We start from the raw sequence: 19,931 nt of genomic DNA on the forward strand, positions 1-19,931 counted from the left end.
CGGCTTCCACCTTCCTGGGTCTGACCTTGGAGCATTCAGCATATGCCCCTCTGTGGGGAAGCCAGAGGTCCAGCGTGCACCCCAATTTTGCAGTCAGACATGACTCTTAGCCAGCCAGTAAAACAGAGGTTTATTAGACGACAGGAACATGGTCTAAAACAGAGCTTGTAGATACAGCGAACCGGACCCCTCGGCTGGGTCCATTCTGGGGGGCAGTGAGCCAGACCCCCACATCTGCCCTCACTCCTCGTCCCCAGCCAGCTCCAAATTGACTCCCTCTCTAGCCCCTCCTCCTCTGGGCTTTGTCTCTTTCCCGGGCCAGTAGGTCACCTGATTCCTTTGTTCTCCCACACCTTTAGCATCCCCTTGCAAGGGGGAAGGGCCCTGGCCATTAGTTGCCAGGAGACAGAGTGTTGGCCATTTATGCACACTGGCCCTTTGCTCTTCAACAATCTCACCCCCTAGAGACTTAAGAACTGCATAGGGGAAACTGAGGCACCCACCCAGTATTCAGAGGAAAAATTAAGAGCAGCCCGACTTTGTCACAACCTTCAGCTGGCACCTTTGTAGAGGAGGGCCCCAGGTCATTAGCTGCCAGGAGACAGAGTGTCAGCCATTTTATGTCCAGACAGCATCACATCTGCCCTCTACTGCTCTACAACAATCACACCCCTTTCTCCCACAACCTAGATACTTAAGAACTGCATAGGGGAAACTGAGGCACCCACACAGTATTCAGAAAAAACATTAAGAACAGTCTCACTTCGTCACATCCTCTTCACCTGGGGCTTGGTCTAAAGGAACACTTCCCTGAGTCACAACAGACTCTTTCTGGGTCTTACTCACATCCATGATCACTTTTGGCTCATCTCGTGGATTCCTACAGAATCGCCTTTCAGGCAAACTCATAGACTCACTAGATAAAAGATTAGAAACATTCTCCTTGGGGGAGGGATAGCTCAGTGGTTTGAGCATTGGCCTGCTAAACCCAGGGTTGTGAGTTCAATTCTTGAGGGGGCCATTTAGGGAAGTGGGCATTGGTCCTGCTTTGAGGAGGGGGTTGGACTAGATGATCTCCTGAGGTCCCTTCCATCCCTAATAATCTGTGATTCCTTCCCTTGGCCATGAACAAGTTCAGGAATCTTTTTCTTCTTGCTACAAGTTGTCAAACTGTCAGTGGGTAACACAATTAAATCACCTTCATGCTCTTCTTGTGCCCTGGCTAGGGTATTACCCTAATCAGACAGAGTTGCTACACCCTTTTCCAACCACACATTAGCAACAGGCAAACTACAAGAACCAGAATTGTCTGATCTCTGGGATTTCACTAGGACACTAACTGGATGCAACCTAGTCACAGTGCCATTCTACCCAGCAGACAGAAACTTAGGACCTTCTCTTCCTGGGCTTTAGTTGAATCCAGAACCAACTCTGAGACACCTGCACTATTCTCCACCATCACAGGCTGAAAGGCACCTTCTGTCTGCTCCACAGACACAGAAGAACCGGAGACACATTCTCCTTCACCAGACACACAGCTTGGGATCACATTTCCCTTGTCCCAGCACACAGGGCTGTTCACAGACAACTGCTTGGAGACCGAGGTAGCTCCCTCCATAGGCAAGTCAACACCCCTGACAGACACAGGCACGTTCCCTTCTCTGTCACATTTCTCCACACAGGAAACAGGTAAGGGATAGGGACACTCATCTTCCACTATCCTTGTCTTCCCAAACTGCTGACTAGACAAAGCCATCAGCTCACAAGGCTGCTTAGGCTCATTCAGACTTTCCCTATCAGGCACATTGCCACTCTCCACAGATAAACTGCTGCTATTCTCACTACACTGAGCTACTTCCAGCAAATCACAGTTTCCCATTTCAGGTTCACTTTTACAACTGCACTAGCCACCAATCCATCACCCATCACAAATCTCCCCTTTCCTTCCTCCGTTAGGGCTTCCACCTGACCAGCCACTTTCATCTGCTCCTGAGAAACATTTTTCTGACCAATGAGATCTTTCTGTGCTTGTTCTAATTTCAAATTCACTTATGAATTACTAGACAGACATTCAGACACTTCATTCACTGACAAACTGCTTTTTTGCACAGGCACACTTTTGAAGAAACCCTCCCCAGCCAAATCATTGCCCATAATAGACACAGATTTAAGATCATTCCTGTCGTGTGACTGGCTACTTGAACTGAACAAAGCATTAATATTTTCCCCGATCAAAAGGTCCTTAGGCAATAACTTCCTTACCCCAGCTATAACTTCATTCCATTCAAGGTGGATTCTGGCTGAAGGCACACGGACAGTAAACTTATAGAGGACTACAACATTCACACTCCGATTGGTAAATAATCTTCCTCTTTGACAAGAACTGCTTTAACTAGAGTGATGTTAAAAGCCATAATTTGCCCTAAACAGCTTTTACCATTGACTTTTACATTATCTATGAATTTTTCATTACCACTCCCATACATAGTTTGTAACCTATCCGTTAAATTGGCCTCTGTACCCAATGACTGGAAGTTAGCTAATGTAACGCCAATATTTTAAAAGGGCTCTAGAGGTGATCCCGGTAATTACAGACCAGTAAGTCTAACGTCGGTACCGAGCAAATTAGTCGAAACAATAGTAAAAAATAAAATTTTCAGACACATAGAAAAACATAAACTGTTGGGCAAAAGCCAACATGGTTCCTCTAAAGGGAAATCGTGTCTCACTAATCTATTAGAGTTCTTTGAAGGGGTCAACAAACATGTGGACAAGCGGGATCCAGTGGACATAGTGTACTTAGATTTCCAGAAAGCCTTTGACAAGGTCCCTCACCAAGGCTCTTACGTAAATTAAGCTGTCATGGGATAAAAGGGGAAGGTCCTTTCATGGATTGAGAACTGGTTAAAAGACAGGGAACAAAGGGTAAGAATTAATGGTAAATTCTCAGAATGGAGATGGGTAGCTAGTGGTGTTCCCCAAGGGTCAGTCCTAGGACCAATCCTATTCAACTTATTCATAAATGATCTGGAAAAAGGGGTAAGCAGTGAGGTGACAAAGTTTGCAGATGGTACTAAACTGCTTAAGATAGTTAAGACCAAAGCAGACTGTGAAGAACTTCAAAAAGATCTCACAAAACTAAGTGACTGGGCAACAAACTGGCAAATGAAATTGAATGTGGCTAAATGTAAAGTGATGCACATTGGAAAAAATAACCTCAACTATACATACAATACGATGGGGGCTAATTTAGCTACAACAGGTCAGGAAGAAGATCTTGGAGTCATCGCGGATAGTTTTCTGATGTCCACGCAGCGTGCAGAGGTGGTCAAAAAAGCAAACAGGATGTTAGGAATCATTAGAAAGGGGATAGAGAATAAGACTGAGAATATATTATTGCCCTTAAATAAATCCATGGTATGCCCACATCTTGAATACTGCATACAGATGTGGTCTCCTTATCTCAAAAAAGATACGCTGGCACTAGAAAAGGTTCAGAGAAGGGCAACTAAAATGATTAGCAAAAAGAACAAGAGTACTTGTGGCACCTTAGAGGCTAACAAATTTATTTCAGCATGAGCTTTCGTGAGCTACAGCTCACTTCTTCAGATGCACAGAATGGAACACACAGCCAGGAGATATTTACACATACAGAGAACATGAAAAGGTGGAAGTATGCATGCCAACAGGAAGAGTCTAATCAATTGAGATGAGCTATTGTCGTCAGCAGGGGAAAAAAAACTTTTGAAGTGATAATTAAGATGACCCATAGAAGGTGTGAGGAGAACTTAACGTATGGAAATAGATTCAGTTAGTGTAATGACCCAGCCATTCAAGTCAGTGGCACTGCTATGGGTACCCACATGGCCCCACAGTATGCCAACATCTTTATGGCTGACTTAGAACGACGCTTCCTTAGCTCTCGTTACCTAACGCCCCTACTCTACTTGCACTACATTGATGACATCTTCATCAGCTGGACTCATGGAAAAGAAGCCCTCGAGGAATTCCACCATGATTTTAACAATTTCCATCCCACCATCAACCTCAGTGTAGATCAGTCCACACGAGCAGTCCATTTCCTAGACACTACTGTACTAATAAGCGATGGTCACATAAACACCACCCTATACCGGAAACCCACTGACCTCTATACTTACCTACATGCCTCCAGCTTCCATCCAGGACACACCACACGATCCATCCAGCCAAGCTCTAAGATACAACCGTATTTGCTCCAATCCCTCAGACAGAGATAAACACCTACAAGATTTCTATCAAGCATTCTTAAAACTACAATACCCACCTGCTGAAGTAAAAAAACAGACTGACAGAGCCAGAAGAGTACCCAGAAGCCACCTACTACAGGACAGGCCCAACAAAGAAAATAACAGAACACCACTAGCCGTCACCTTCAACTCCCAACTAAAACCTCTCCAGCGCATCATCAAAGATCTACAACCTATCCTTAAAGATGATCCCCCTCACTCTCACAGATCCTGGGAGACAGGCCAGTCCTCGCTTATAGACAGCCTCCCAACCTGAAACAAATACTCACCAGCAACCGCACACCATACAACATAAACACTAACCCAGGAACCTATCCTTGCAACAAAGCCCGATGCCAGCTCTGTCCACATATCGATTCAAGTGACACCATCAAAGGACCTAATCACATCAGCCACGCCATCAGGGGTTCGTTCACCTGCACATCTACCAACGTGATGTATGCCATCATGTGCCAGCAATGCCCCTCTGCCATGTACATTGGCCAAACCGGACAGTCTCTTCGCAAAAGAATAAATGGACACAAATCTGACATCAGGAATCATAACATTCAAAAACCAGTGGGAGAACACTTCAACCTCTCTAACCACTCAGTGACAGACTTGAAGGTGGCAGTTTTGCAACAAAAAAACTTTGAAAACAGACTCCAAAGAGAGACTGCTGAACTCGAATTAATATGCAAATTAGACACAATTAACTCAGGCCTTAACAGAGACTGGGAATGGCTGGGTCATTACACTAATTGAATCTATTTCCCTGTGTTAAGTTCTCCTCACACCTTCTATGGGTCATCTTAATTATCACTTCAAAAGTTTTTTTTCCCCTGCTGACAATAGCTCATCTCAGTTGATTAGACTCTTCCTGTTGGCATGCATACTTCCACCTTTTCATGTTCTCTGTATGTGTAAATATCTCCTGTCTGTGTGTTCCATTCTGTGCATCTGATGAAGTGAGCTGTAGCTCCCGAAAGCTCATGCTGAAATAAATTTGTTAGTCTCTAAGGTGCTACAAGTCCTCTTGTTCTTTTTGCGGATACAGACTAACACGGCTGCTACTCTGAAACCTAAAATGATTAGGGGTTTGGAGAGGGTTCCATACGAGGAAAGATTAAAGAGGCTAGGCCTCTTCAGCTTGGAAAGGAGGAGACTAAGGGGGGATATGATAGAGGTATATAAAATCATGAGTGATGTGGAGAAAGTGGATAAGGAAAAGTTATTTACTTATTCCCATAATACAAGAACTAGGGGCCACCAAATGAAATTAATGGGCAGCAGGTTTAAAACAAATAAAAGGAAGTTCTTCTTCACACAGCGCACAGTCAACCTGTGGAACTCCTTGCCTGAGGAGGTTGTGAAGGCTGGGACTGTAACAGGGTTTAGAAGGGAACTGGATAAATTCATGGAGGTTAAGTTCATCAGTGGCTATTAGCCAGGATGGGTAAAGAATGGTGTCCCTAGCCTCTGTTCGTCAGAGGGTGGAGATGGATGGCAGGAGAGAGATCACTTGATCATTGCCTGTTAGGTTCACTCCCTCTGGGGCACCTGGCATTGGCCACTGTCGATAGATACTGGGCTGGATGGACCTTTGGTCTGACCCGGTACGGCCGTTCTTATGTTCTTTTAGTACTGGCACAAGTTATGGAGTCACCTTCTGCTGAACTCACAGTAACAGCAGTGACATTAAAGGTGGCCGTGTCTTTGGTTACACCCAGACAACTGCTCAGAGTTATACAACATACCCAGGGCCGGCTCTACAGTTTTCGCTGCCCCAAGCAGCACACCGAGTTGCCGCCGCGGGCGGGGGGGAGCATTCTGTGTGCCCTTAAGGCGGCAGGCGGGTTTCTGCAGCGATGGCAATTCGGCAGCAGCTTCTATGTTTAACTGAAGCCGCCCCAGACACATAGACAATAATACTATTTAACTCAAGTATCATCATAAATGTTAATATTCATTTTTTGATCTTTGAATTAAAGCCATAGCAATGATAGACTATCAGGATTGGAAGGGACCTCAGGAGGTCATCTAGTGCAGTGGTTCCCACACTTTTGCTCTGGTGACCCCTTTCACACAGCAGCCTCTGAGTGCGACCCCCCCACTTATAAATTAAAAACACTTTTCTGTATATTTAATACCATTATAAATACTGGAGGCAAAGCGGGATTTAGGGTGGAGGCTGACAGCTCATGACCTCCATGTAATAACCACACGACCCCTGGAGGGGTCCTGACCCCCAGTTTGAGAACTCCTGATCTAGTCCATCCCCCTGCTCAAAGCAGGACCAATCCCTAGGCAGATTTTTGCCCCAGATTCCTAAATGCCCAAACCACTGAGCTAAGACTTGTTTGCTTACATCACAAGACCTGAACAAACACCTCCCCTTCTACCTCTAACAATGCCGGCTGCATTTCCAAGCTCTGGTCATTTACATATTTTCCTAATCAGTTTCTACAGTTCGGCCCTGGGCCGTCTGGGAGGTAGTTAACCCTTTCTGGCCCTGTCACCTTTCAATGAGACAGTATATTACACTCCTAAGGTTACACCAGCCTAGAGTGGCCAGATGTCCCGATTTTATAGGGACAGTCCTGATGTTTGGGGCTTTGTCTTCTATAGGCTCCTATTACCCCCCACCCCCATCCTGGTTTTTCAGATTTGCTGTCTGTTCACCCTACACCAGTCCCATCACCATTTCAGGCAAAACAGCCCCTCCCCTCCCCCCCGGACTGTCGCCATGTCAAGGAAACTGAGCCACACTTAGGCTTCATAAAAATACTACAGAAAGTCCCCCCTTTGAGTGCTCTCAGCTGGGCCCGTCCCACAAGCCTGGCGGGGGGGTTGGGCAAGGCAGTGCTTGGATGGGAGACTTCCCAGGATGCCAGAAGCTGCCGGGAGCAGCAGGGGGGCCCAGTAGGGGACACGGTCCCCGTGCAGTTAGTGCTGAACCCAGTGCAGCACTGGGGGGCGTGGCACAGCTGGAAGTGTTGCTAGGGTCTCTGGCCCACATACCCCAGAGTCGGAGTGTTAATCCCACTGTCCTGGCCCCATTCTAATTGGGTGGAGCTCCTTCTGCCTCTCCAAATTCCCCCTGGAGCTTCAGCGGAGCACAGACTCTCCTTCACTTCCTGTTCCAAGCTGCTGAAGAGCCCTGCTGTGTGGTTGTACCCAGCTGTTCCATGCTCCACCCCAGAGGCAGCTGATTTCATATAGCATCTTTCAAACAAACTGTGGCCCAAGGGTCGCCCCGGTTCAGTCAGGGGTGTGGGGCACAAGAGGCATGTAGGACAGGGAAGTGAGAGGCATTTGTGGCTGAGATTTTGGAGGAGCTGCTGTGTCCATGATACAGAGGCCTAGAGGTGCTGGAGTGGCGGTGAAGAAGGCTCGTGCACGGAGAGCGTGTGGCACTGATGTGAAGTGCAGACCCGCTGGTGCTGGGGAAGTGGGGGAGAGTTGGACTCGTGATGCCTGCTGGAGCCAGGGGTGGAGGGGGACTGCTCAGCCTGCCGAGCTGCCTAGGCCGTGGGAAGGGTGGGTGCGTGGCCTGGGGGGGCCCGTGGGGCTGGGATTCCTATGGAACTGCTCCCTCCTTGGCCCTGGTAGCAGTCGCTTCATCTCACCCTGCAGAGCAGATGGGCCGGATCCTGCAGAGAACGGCCATCTCCACCAACATCAAGGAACGGCTGGACTTCTCGTGTGCCCTCTTCGGGCCGGACGGGGGGCTGGTGTCCAACGCTCCCCACATCCCCGTGCACCTGGGTGCCATGCAGGAAACTGTCCAGTTCCAGGTAGGCGCAACCCCGGCACACACCTCTTGGGCATCCCCCTGCGACCTTGCTCTGCGCTTCGTGGGCTGGGCCTGCGGCTCCCCCTGGGCAGCCCTGAGCACCGCTCTCGGTGCCATTTCAGATCCGGAACCTCGGGGCTGACCTGAATGAGGGCGACGTGATCCTCAGCAACCACCCATGTGCGGGGGGCAGCCATCTCCCAGACTTGACTGTCATCACACCCGTGAGTATCACCAGCAGGGCCTGGGCAAGGCGCAGCTGGTGCCACTGGCTGCAGCTCCCCATGGCCAGGGCTGGCTTTACGCTGATTCCCCCAATTCCCTGGAATCGGGCCCTGCGCCAAAGAGGGCCCTGCGCCTAAGGGGGTCCTTCTCCCGGGGTCTTCGGCAGCATTTCGGCGGTGGGGGGTTCACTCCGGGGTCTTTGGCGGCATTTTGGCGGTGGGGGGTCCTTCGGTGCCGTGGAAGACCCAAAGCGGATCCCCCACCGCCAAAACCCCAGACCGCTGTCGAGTATTCCTATTGGGTCCCGTGGGTCATAAAACCGGCCCTGCCCATGTCAGATCCAGCCAGAAGCTATTCCCTGTCTGGAGGCAGCCCTGGGGCCCACAAGTGACATGAGTTTATGGGTCTCAGCCCATTCCTGAACAGGCAGGTCTCCCCACATCAGAGGTGCCAGCCCCCAGGGCACTGTAGCCTCAACAGAGAGGCCAGGGGCCAAGTGGGGCTGACAGGATGGTGACTCAGGGCAGCGGGTGTCCCAAAGGCAGAGGCAGTGGGTGGGGGTTGCCCACACCTGGCTATACCCTGCCTGGAGCCTGTGCAGGGCATGTGGCTCCCTGGCCCCAATTCAAGCTGCTCTCCCCTCCCAGGTGTTCTGGCCAGGGGTGCCAAGGCCTGTGTTCTTCGTCGCCAGCCGTGGGCACCACGCGGACATCGGCGGCATCACACCCGGCTCCATGCCCCCACACTCCAAGGTGCTGCAGGAGGAAGGCGCCATCTTTGTGTCCTTTAAGCTGGTGAAGGATGGAGTCTTCCAGGAGGAGGGTGAGTCTGCTGAGGGCAGGATGGCGGCTCCATGCGTGAGCTGGGAGGAGCAGCTAAGCAGCCTTGGGCTGGATTTGCATGCGAATGGGAGACCCCCAAAGGGATCCCCGCGCTCTGGTCACGGGGGAGCCGTCTTCCTGACCCTGGCATGAGCTCCCCTTCAGCACCAGCAGGGTGGGTGAGCTCGGTCTCCCAGCCCTGCGGGGGGTGCAGGATTTGTTCGTTGGGTGTTTGCCTCCCCAAGGCCCCAGGCTGTGGATTGGGTAGCTCTCGGCCCCCGATAGCACCGTCCTGCCCAGTCGGGACCCTGGGAGCCAGTGTGCCCCTTGGGGAGTGAATATCCCAACATGCAGTGCAGCCCGTGGTGCATCCTGGCACCTGTCTCCAGGGGCCGGCTCACACCTGCCCTTCCTCTCAGCAGCTGTGAGCGAGGCCCTGATGGCTCCCGGCTGCATCCCAGGCAGCAGCGGCACCCGCAACCTCCAGGACAACCTGTCGGACCTGCGGGCGCAGGTGGCAGCCAATCAGAAGGGGATCCAGCTGGTGAGCGAGCTGATTGGCCTGTATGGGTTGGAGGTGGTGCAGACCTACATGGCACACATCCAGGTAAGGGGGTGGGGCCTGGCCTGAGTTCCTGGGGCTGTTTGCCCTGATCTGTGCGCAAAGCAGCGGGACCCCTGGGCTCCCCTGCTCCCCACATCTTGCTCCCAGCCGCGCCCCGCCCCCCTCACTGCCCCGCTCTGCCCCACAGGCCAACGCGGAGGTGGCAGTGCGGGACATGCTGAAGGGATTCGCCGCTCGCTGGGGGGCAGCGATGCACCCCATGGTGGTGCAGGCGCAGGACCACATGGACGACGGCTCCCCCATCCGGCTGAAGGTGGAGGTTGACCCACAAGAGGTGAGCCAAGCCTTTCTGCTGGGGGTCGGGGCTGATGTCAGGAGCTCTTGTGAGGGAGGGGGATCTGTAGGGGGAGGAATGAGGGGGGTAGCAGGAGCATGAGAGAGCTGGGGGGAGCTAGCTGGCAGGAGGAGAGTTAACCCAAAGGTGGGTGACCCAGGGGCAGAGGTAACCTCCCATCTGATGGGTGAGCAAGGAAGGGGCTGAGGGTGACTTGGGGTGAATCTGTGGGGGAGGAGCTAGGATATTGGGGCAACTCTGATGGGGGAGGTGGGTGCAGGGCTGACCCAGGATGGGGGCAAAGAGGGGCCGGGTTGCTGGGCTGACCTCTGGGCTAGGGGGGAAGGGCTGGAATGAAGGGGGGCCAGGTGGAGGAGGTGGGTGCTGGGCTGATCCAGGCTGGGGGAAGGGGGGCCAGGCGGCTGGGCTGACCCCTCTCTGGGGGGAGGTGGGTGCTGGGCTGATCCAGGCTGGGGTGAAGGGGGGCCGGGTGCCTGGGCTGACCCCACTCTGGGGGGAGGTGGGTGTGGGCTGATCCAGGCTGGGGTGAAGGGGGGCCAGGCGCCTGGGCTGACCCCTGTCGGGGGGGAGGTGGGTGCTGGGCTGATCCAGGCTGGGGTGAAGGGGGGCCAGGCGCCTGGGCTGACCCCTATCGGGGGGGAGGTGGGTGCTGGGCTGATCCAGGCTGGGGTGAAGGGGGGCTGGGTGCCTGGGCTGACCCCTATCGGGGGGGAGGTGGGTGCTGGGCTGATCCAGGCTGGGGTGAAGGGGGCCGGGCGGCTGGGCTAACCCCTATCGGGGGGGAGGTGGGTGCTGGGCTGATCCAGGCTGGGGTGAAGGGGGCCGGGTGGCTGGGCTAACCCCTATGGGGGGGAGGTGGGTGCTGGGCTGATCCAGGCTGGGGGAAGGGGGGCCAGGCGCCTGGGCTGACCCCTGTCGGGGGGGAGGTGGGTGCTGGGCTGATCCAGGCTGGGGTGAAGGGGGCCGGGCGGCTGGGCTAACCCCTATCGGGGGGGAGGTGGGTGCTGGGCTGATCCAGGCTGGGGTGAAGGGGGCCGGGTGGCTGGGCTAACCCCTATCGGGGGGGAGGTGGGTGCTGGGCTGATCCAGGCTGGGGGAAGGGGGGCCAGGCGGCTGGGCTGACCCCTATCGGGGGGGAGGTGGGTGCTGGGCTGATCCAGGCTGGGGTGAAGGGGGGCCGGGCGCCTGGGCTGACCCCTATCGGGGGGGAGGTGGGTGCTGGGCTGATCCAGGCTGGGGTGAAGGGGGCCGGGCGGCTGGGCTAACCCCTATGGGGGGGAGGTGGGTGCTGGGCTGATCCAGGCTGGGGGAAGGGGGGCCGGGCACCTGGGCTGACCCCTATCGGGGGGGAGGTGGGTGCTGGGCTGATCCAGGCTGGGGGAAGGGGGGCCGGGCACCTGGGCTGACCCCTATCGGGGGGGAGGTGGGTGCTGGGCTGATCCAGGCTGGGGTGAAGGGGCCGGGCGGCTGGGCTGACCCCTATCGGGGGGGAGGTGGGTGCTGGGCTGATCCAGGCTGGGGTGAAGGGGCCGGGCGGCTGGGCTAACCCCTATCGGGGTGGGGGCAGAGCCCTGTTCTGACCCGGCTCTCCGCAGGGCAGTGCCGTGTTTGATTTCTCTGGCTCTGGCCCCGAGGTGCATGGGAACTGCAACGCCCCCCGGGCCATCACCCTCTCGGCACTGATCTACTGCCTGCGCTGCATGGTGGGCCAGGACATCCCGCTCAACCAGGTGGGGCCCCGCACTGGGGGGTGGGGGGAGTTCGGCTCCCCCCAGCCTGCTCTCCCTTTGGTCCACGCTAGGAACAGGACAGTTAGTGTTGGGGGGGGAACCTGCCCACTGCAAACTGAGCTGAGACCCAGCAAACTCCTAGCACGCAGCAGCCAGTGACTGCCCCCGGGCTTGTCTCAGGGGTGAGGCCCCAGGCCAGGGGGGAGAGGGGTATGCAGGGCAGAATGGTGGGTGTTGGGGGGCATGTGCCTGAGAGCAGGGGGGAGCCAGGACATCTCCTCCCAGAGTGTGCCCCCATGCCAGGGATCCCAGGGGCATGACACGCAGCAGAGCGCAGCCGTCCACAGGTCCCCGCATACACTGCTCCTCCTTGAGCCGAGATGGGGTGCTGCAGGCCGGGGTACAGCAAAGCTGGGGGCTGAGGTCTCTGGGTGGCACCGGGGATGGCACAAAGCACAGGGGGCTGAGGTCTCTGGGTGGGGCTGGGGCTGGCACAGGGTGCTGGGAGCTGAGGTCTCTGGGTGGGGCTGGGGCTGGCACAGGGTGCTGGGAGCTGAGGTCTCTGGGTGGGACTGGGGCTGGCGCAGGGCGCTGAGGGCTGAGGTCTCTGGGTGGGGCTGGGGCTGGGGCTGGCGCAGGGCACTGAGGGCTGAGGTCTCTGGGTGGGGCTGGGGCTGGCGCAGGGCGCTGAGAGCTGAGGTCTCTAGGTGGGGCTGGGGCTGGCGCAGGGTGCTGGGAGCTGAGGTCTCTGGGTGGGGCTGGGGCTGGCGCAGGGCACTGGGAGCTGAGGTCTCTAGGTGGGGCTGGGGCTGGCATAGGGTGCTGGGAGCTGAGGTCTCTAGGTGGGACTGGGGCTGGCGCAGGGCACTGGGAGCTGAGGTCTCTGGGTGGGACTGGGGCTGGCGCAGGGCACTGGGAGCTGAGGTCTCTCGGTGGGGCTGGCGCAGGGCGCTGAGGGCTGAGGTCTCTGGTGGGGCTGGGGCTGGCGCAGGTCGCTGAGGGCTGATGTCTCTGGGTGGGGCTGGGGCTGGTGCAGGGTGCTGGGAGCTGAGGTCTCTGGATGGGGCTGGGGCTGGCACAGGGCACTGAGGGCTGAGGTCTCTGGGTGGGACTGGGGCTGGCGCAGGGCGCTGAGGGCTGAGGTCTCTGGATGGGGCTGGGGCTGGCGCAGGGCACTGAGGGCTGAGGTCTCTAGGTGGGACTGGGGCTGGCGCAGGGCACTGGGAGCTGAGGTCTCTGGGTGGGACTGGGGCTGGCACAGGGTGCAGGGAGCTGAGGTCTCTAGGTGGGGCTGGGGCTGGCGCAGGGCACTGAGGGCTGAGGTCTCTGGGTGGGGCTGGGGCTGGCACAGGGTGCTGGGAGCTGAGGTCTCTAGGTGGGGCTGGGGCCGGCGCAGGGTGCTGGGAGCTGAGGTCTCTGGGTGGGGATGGGGCTGGCGCAGGGCACTGAGGGCTGAGGTCTCTGGGTGGGGCTGGCGCAGGGTGCTGGGAGCTGAGGTCTCTGGGTGGGGCTGGGGCTGGCGCAGGGTGCTGGGAGCTGAGGTCTCTGGGTGGGGCTGGGGCTGGCGCAGGGTCCTGGGAGCTGAGGTCTCTGGGTGGGGCTGGGGCTGGCATAGGGTGCTGGGAGCTGAGGTCTCTAGGTGGGACTGGGGCTGGCGCAGGGCACTGGGAGCTGAGGTCTCTAGGTGGGACTGGGGCTGGCGCAGGGCACTGGGAGCTGAGGTCTCTGGGTGGGGCTGGGGCTGGCGCAGGGCACTGAGGGCTGAGGTCTCTGGGTGGGGCTGGCGCAGGGCGCTGGGAGCTGAGGTCTCTGGGAGGGGCTGGGGCTGGCGCAGGGTCCTGGGAGCTGAGGTCTCTGGGTGGGGCTGGGGCTGGGGCTGGCGCAGGGCACTGAGGGCTGAGGTCTCTGGGTGGGGCTGGGGCTGGCGCAGGGCGCTGAGGGCTGAGGTCTCTGGGTGGGACTGGGGCTGGCGCAGGGCACTGAGAGCTGAGGTCTCTGGGTGGGACTGGGGCTGGCGCAGGGTGCTGGGGGCTGAGGTCTCTGGGTGGGGCTGGGGCTGGCGCAGGGCACTGGGGGCTGAGGTCTCTAGGTGGGACTGGGGCTGGCGCAGGGCGCTGGGGGCTGAGGTCTCTGGGAGGGACTGTGGCTGGCGCAAGGCGCTGAGGGCTGAGGTCTCTGGGTGGGGCTGGGGCTGGCGCAGGGTGCTGAGGGCTGAGGTCTCTGGGTGGGGCTGGGGCTGTCATAGGGTGCTGGGAGCTGAGGTCTCTGGGAGGGACTGGGGCTGGCGCAGGGCGCTGAGGGCTGAGGTCTCTGGGTGGGGCTGGGGCTGGCGCAGGGCGCTGAGGGCTGAGGTCTCTGGGAGGGACTGGGGCTGGCGCAGGGCACTGAGGGCTGAGGTCTCTGGGTGGGACTGGGGCTGGCGCAGGGCGCTGAGGGCTGAGGTCTCTGGGAGGGACTGGGCTGGCGCAGGGCGCTGAGGGCTGAGGTCTCTGGGTGGGACTGGGGCTGGCGCAGGGCGCTGAGGGCTGAGGTCTCTGGGTGGGACTGGGGCTGGCGCAGGGTGCTGGGGGCTGAGGTCTCTGGGTGGGACTGGGGCTGGCGCAGGGTGCTGGGAGCTGAGGTCTCTGGTGGGGCTGGGGCTGGCGCAGGGCACTGAGGGCTGAGGTCTCTGGGTGGGGCTGGGGCTGGCGCAGGGCGCTGAGGGCTGAGGTCTCTGGGTGGGACTGGGGCTGGCGCAGGGCGCTGAGGGCTGAGGTCTCTGGGTGGGGCTGGGGCTGGCGCAGGGCGCTGAGGGCTGAGGTCTCTGGGTGGGACTGGGCTGGCGCAGGGCGCTGAGGCTGAGGTCTCTGGGTGGGGCTGGGGCTGGCGCAGGGTGCTGGGGGCTGAGGTCTCTGGGTGGGACTGGGGCTGGCGCAGGGCGCTGAGGGCTGAGGTCTCTGGGTGGGACTGGGGCTGGCGCAGGGCGCTGAGGGCTGAGGTCTCTGGGTGGGGCTGGGGCTGGCGCAGGGCGCTGAGGGCTGAGGTCTCTGGGTGGGGCTGGGGCTGGGGCTGGCACAGGGCACTGAGGGCTGAGGTCTCTGGGTGGGACTGGGGCTGGCGCCGGGTGCTGAGGGCTGAGGTCTCTGGGTGGGGCTGGGGCTGGCGCCGGGTGCTGAGGGCTGAGGTCTCTGGGTGGGGCTGGGGCTGGCGCAGGGCGCTGAGGGCTGAGGTCTCTGGGAGGGACTGGGGCTGGCGCAGGGCGCTGAGGGCTGAGGTCTCTGGGTGGGGCTGGGGCTGGCGCAGGGCGCTGGGGGCTGAGGTCTCTTTGTGGGGCTGGGGCTGGCGCAGGGCGCTGAGGGCTGAGGTCTCTGGGTGGGGCTGGGGCTGGGGCTGGCGCAGGGTGCTGAGGGCTGAGGTCTCTAGGTGGGACTGGGGCTGGCGCAGGGCACTGGGAGCTGAGGTCTCTGGGTGGGACTGGGGCTGGCACAGGGTGCAGGGAGCTGAGGTCTCTAGGTGGGGCTGGGGCTGGCGCAGGGCACTGAGGGCTGAGGTCTCTGGGTGGGGCTGGGGCTGGCACAGGGTGCTGGGAGCTGAGGTCTCTAGGTGGGGCTGGGGCCGGCGCAGGGTGCTGGGAGCTGAGGTCTCTGGGTGGGGATGGGGCTGGCGCAGGGCACTGAGGGCTGAGGTCTCTGGGTGGGGCTGGCGCAGGGTGCTGGGAGCTGAGGTCTCTGGGTGGGGCTGGGGCTGGCGCAGGGTGCTGGGAGCTGAGGTCTCTGGGTGGGGCTGGGGCTGGCGCAGGGTCCTGGGAGCTGAGGTCTCTGGGTGGGGCTGGGGCTGGCATAGGGTGCTGGGAGCTGAGGTCTCTAGGTGGGACTGGGGCTGGCGCAGGGCACTGGGAGCTGAGGTCTCTAGGTGGGACTGGGGCTGGCGCAGGGCACTGGGAGCTGAGGTCTCTGGGTGGGGCTGGGGCTGGCGCAGGGCACTGAGGGCTGAGGTCTCTGGGTGGGGCTGGCGCAGGGCGCTGGGAGCTGAGGTCTCTGGGAGGGGCTGGGGCTGGCGCAGGGTCCTGGGAGCTGAGGTCTCTGGGTGGGGCTGGGGCTGGGGCTGGCGCAGGGCACTGAGGGCTGAGGTCTCTGGGTGGGGCTGGGGCTGGCGCAGGGCACTGGGGGCTGAGGTCTCTAGGTGGGACTGGGGCTGGCGCAGGGCACTGAGAGCTGAGGTCTCTGGGTGGGACTGGGGCTGGCGCAGGGCGCTGAGGGCTGAGGTCTCTGGGTGGGACTGGGGCTGGCGCAGGGCACTGAGAGCTGAGGTCTCTGGGTGGGACTGGGGCTGGCGCAGGGTGCTGGGGGCTGAGGTCTCTGGGTGGGGCTGGGGCTGGCGCAGGGCACTGGGGGCTGAGGTCTCTTGGTGGGACTGGGGCTGGCGCAGGGCGCTGGGGGCTGAGGTCTCTGGGAGGGACTGTGGCTGGCGCAAGGCGCTGAGGGCTGAGGTCTCTGGGTGGGGCTGGGGCTGGCGCAGGGTGCTGAGGGCTGAGGTCTCTGGGTGGGGCTGGGGCTGTCATAGGGTGCTGGGAGCTGAGGTCTCTGGGAGGGACTGGGGCTGGCGCAGGGCGCTGAGGGCTGAGGTCTCTGGGTGGGGCTGGGGCTGGCGCAGGGCGCTGAGGGCTGAGGTCTCTGGGAGGGACTGGGGCTGGCGCAGGGCACTGAGGGCTGAGGTCTCTGGGTGGGACTGGGGCTGGCGCAGGGCGCTGAGGGCTGAGGTCTCTGGGAGGGACTGGGGCTGGCGCAGGGCGCTGAGGGCTGAGGTCTCTGGGTGGGACTGGGGCTGGCGCAGGGCGCTGAGGGCTGAGGTCTCTGGGTGGGACTGGGGCTGGCGCAGGGTGCTGGGGGCTGAGGTCTCTGGGTGGGACTGGGGCTGGCGCAGGGTGCTGGGAGCTGAGGTCTCTGGGTGGGGCTGGGGCTGGCGCAGGGCACTGAGGGCTGAGGTCTCTGGGTGGGGCTGGGGCTGGCGCAGGGCGCTGAGGGCTGAGGTCTCTGGGTGGGACTGGGGCTGGCGCAGGGCGCTGAGGGCTGAGGTCTCTGGGTGGGGCTGGGGCTGGCGCAGGGCGCTGAGGGCTGAGGTCTCTGGGTGGGACTGGGGCTGGCGCAGGGCGCTGAGGGCTGAGGTCTCTGGGTGGGGCTGGGGCTGGCGCAGGGTGCTGGGGGCTGAGGTCTCTGGGTGGGGCTGGGGCTGGCGCCGGGTGCTGAGGGCTGAGGTCTCTGGGTGGGGCTGGGGCTGGCGCAGGGCGCTGAGGGCTGAGGTCTCTGGGAGGGACTGGGGCTGGCGCAGGGCGCTGAGGGCTGAGGTCTCTGGGTGGGGCTGGGGCTGGCGCAGGGCGCTGGGGGCTGAGGTCTCTTTGTGGGGCTGGGGCTGGCGCAGGGCGCTGAGGGCTGAGGTCTCTGGGTGGGGCTGGGGCTGGGGCTGGCGCAGGGTGCTGAGGGCTGAGGTCTCTGGGTGGGGCTGGGGCTGGCGCAGGGTGCTGAGGGCTGAGGTCTCTGGGTGGGACTGGGGCTGGCGCAGGGCGCTGAGGGCTGAGGTTTCTGGGTGGGACTGGGGCTGGCGCAGGGCACTGGGAGCTGAGGTCTCTGGGTGGGACTGGGGCTGGCGCAGGGCACTGGGAGCTGAGGTCTCTGGGTGGGGCTGGGGCTGTGCAGGGTGCTGGGAGATGTTGACCCGCTCTGTGCCCCCTGTGACTGTGCTCTGACCTGGAGCAGTGGGTTCAGCCCTGGCATGGCAGAGGACAGAGGGGTGGGGGTGCTTGGGCAGCCTGATGCCCTCTCCTCCACGGCAGGGCTGCCTGGCCCCTGTGCAGGTTCTCATTCCCAAGGGCTCCATCCTGGACCCGTCCCCGGAGGCTGCCGTGGTGGGGGGCAATGTGCTGACCTCGCAGAGGCTGGTGGACGTGATCTTTAGGGCCTTCGGAGTCTGCGCTGCCTCCCAGGTGAGACCGGGGGCGTGTGTCTGGGGGGCCGCACGCCCTGTGCGGGGCTGGGAGGGGCGGCCGTGGAGCTGGGCCCAGCCTAGGGGAGTTCCCTGCTGAACGGGCCCAGGCTGCTGGAGGCATCCTGCAGGCTGGGGCTGGGCACCCCTTGGGGTGGGACTGTGCCCCCTCAACTGCGCTGGCTGGGGCTGGGCCACGGCCTGGCATGGGGCTGGGAGTGAATCTCCTCAGGTCCGGGACCCCACGGCAGGGGGCTGCCTGGCACAGGGTGAGTTTGCTCTCCCGTCGTGGGGTCTGGGGCCGGCTCTCCCGTCGGGGGGTCCCCGGGGCCGGCTCTCCCTGCGGCTCTCATCCCCTTGCTCCAGGGCTGCATGAACAACGTCACATTTGGGAACGAGGACATTGGCTACTACGAGACAGTGGCAGGTGGCGCGGGGGCTGGGCCCCACTGGCACGGCCGCAGCGGGGTGCACACCCACATGACCAACACCCGCATCACTGACCCCGAGATCCTGGAGAAACGGTAGGCGTGGCTCTGGGGCCCCACGGGGAGCACCCCATCTTTGCAGGGCTCTTGCCTAGGGCCAGCCTCCTTGGGGGACATGGGGCAGGGAGCCTGGGAGAAGGGCCTAGCGGGGTGCTGGATGGAGTGGGAGGTCCCTTGGTGTGGGAGTGGCAGCAGCCAGGACTCCCAAGACCTTTGGGGTAACCCCAGCTCTTTAGGGGCCCCCACCACGCCAGTGGGCCCTTGGGGTTTACTGTCCTCAGTCCCTGTAACCTCTGGCGGGGGGTGCTGAGCCAGCTGTGGGTCCCAGGGTCTCCCTGTCTCTGCTCGGGCAGTGGCAGTGTGTGCAGTGGGAAGGGATGGAGGGTGCCCTGCCAGTGGGGGGGGGGGTCACCCATTTACCCAGTGACGCTCCCTTCCCCCCCAGGTACCCAGTGATCCTGCGCTGCTTCGAGCTGTGCTGGGGCAGCGGGGGCAGTGGGCGGTTCCGGGGCGGGGACGGGGTGATCCGCGAGCTGCTGTTCCGCGAGGAGGTGGTGCTGTCGGTGCTGAGCGAGCGCCGGGCCTTCCGCCCCTACGGCCTGCATGGTGAGCACCCGCCATGGTCCAGCCCTGTGTCCCAGCCCCCCAGCCCCTCCCCATCCCTGCACTCTCACTGCCCAGATCTTCGTGGTAGCCCCATCTGCCCCCATTTGATCCTCCCTCTGACTCCCCATCTAACCCCCTACCCTCTGTCACCCCATCTATCCTCCCTCTGACCCCCGTCTAACCCCTACCCTCTGTCACCCCATCTGCCCTCCCTCTGACCCTCTGTCTGATCCCCGACCCTCTGTCACCCCATCTACCCTCCCTCTGACCCCCTGTTTAACCCTGTGATGATGCGGTTCTGGCGGGACCCAACTGAGAGTGCCAATTCAGGACCAATTGCTCAAACAGGGCACTTACAGCCCAAGACTGGGTTTTTTTCACCTCTAAGGCAAACCAAACCAGCCAAACAAAAAGGACTTTGGTCTCACCCCACTGGCTAACCACAAGTCACACAAGCAATTCCCTTAGACACTCCAGTCTCCCAATATCACCACCAGTGCCACCCGTCCTGGGGATGAATGGTTATGAAAACCAACACCCCAGTAAAAGAAAAAGGTTCTCTCGATCCCGAAGGACCAAGCCCCGGAGCCAGGTCAATATACACATCAGATATTACCCACAAATCATGCTGTTGCCAATCCTTTAGAATCTAAAATCTAAAGGTAAAAGGTAGAGATGAGCTAGAATTGGTTAAATGGAATCAATTCCATACAGTAATGGCAAAGTTCTTAGTTCAGGCTTGTAGCAGTGATGGAATAAACTGCAGGTTCAAATCAAGTCTCTGGAACATCCCCCACTGGGATGGGTCATCAGTCCTTTGCTACAAACTGAAGCTCTGAACAAAGTTCCTCCAGAGATAAGAAGCAGGACTGAGGACAAGATGGAGATGAGGCATCAGCCTTTTATAGGCTTTTCCAGGTGTAAGAACCTCTTTGTTCTTACTGTGGAAAATTACAGCAAAATGGAGTTTGCAGTCACATGGGCCAGTCCCTGCACACCCTGCTGAGTTACAAGGCGTATCTGCCTTCTCTCAACGGGTCAATCGTGTAGCTGATGGTCCTTAATGGGTCATCAAGCAGGCTAGGCAGAGCTAACACCAACTCATCTGGGGTGTCACCC

At 59.9% G+C, this 19,931-nt stretch overlaps 1 protein-coding gene across 1 annotated transcript in view; it reads left to right on the forward strand.

Annotated features, from left to right (window-relative positions):
* LOC115647229 (5-oxoprolinase-like) overlaps positions 1-19,931 on the forward strand; it is a 57,695-nt gene that overhangs the window by 21,802 nt on the left and 15,962 nt on the right. The window contains exons 16-24 of the mRNA XM_030554072.1: positions 7,905-8,065; positions 8,187-8,288; positions 8,937-9,111; positions 9,533-9,717; positions 9,863-10,009; positions 11,626-11,760; positions 17,570-17,719; positions 18,085-18,242; positions 18,652-18,812. Of these exons, the coding sequence (XP_030409932.1) occupies positions 7,905-8,065; positions 8,187-8,288; positions 8,937-9,111; positions 9,533-9,717; positions 9,863-10,009; positions 11,626-11,760; positions 17,570-17,719; positions 18,085-18,242; positions 18,652-18,812 (1,374 nt within the window). The remainder of the gene's footprint in view (positions 1-7,904; positions 8,066-8,186; positions 8,289-8,936; positions 9,112-9,532; positions 9,718-9,862; positions 10,010-11,625; positions 11,761-17,569; positions 17,720-18,084; positions 18,243-18,651; positions 18,813-19,931) is intronic.

The sequence above is a fragment of the Gopherus evgoodei genome, chromosome 2 (assembly GCF_007399415.2).
Source record: "Gopherus evgoodei ecotype Sinaloan lineage chromosome 2, rGopEvg1_v1.p, whole genome shotgun sequence".
Classification (NCBI taxonomy): domain Eukaryota; kingdom Metazoa; phylum Chordata; order Testudines; family Testudinidae; genus Gopherus; species Gopherus evgoodei.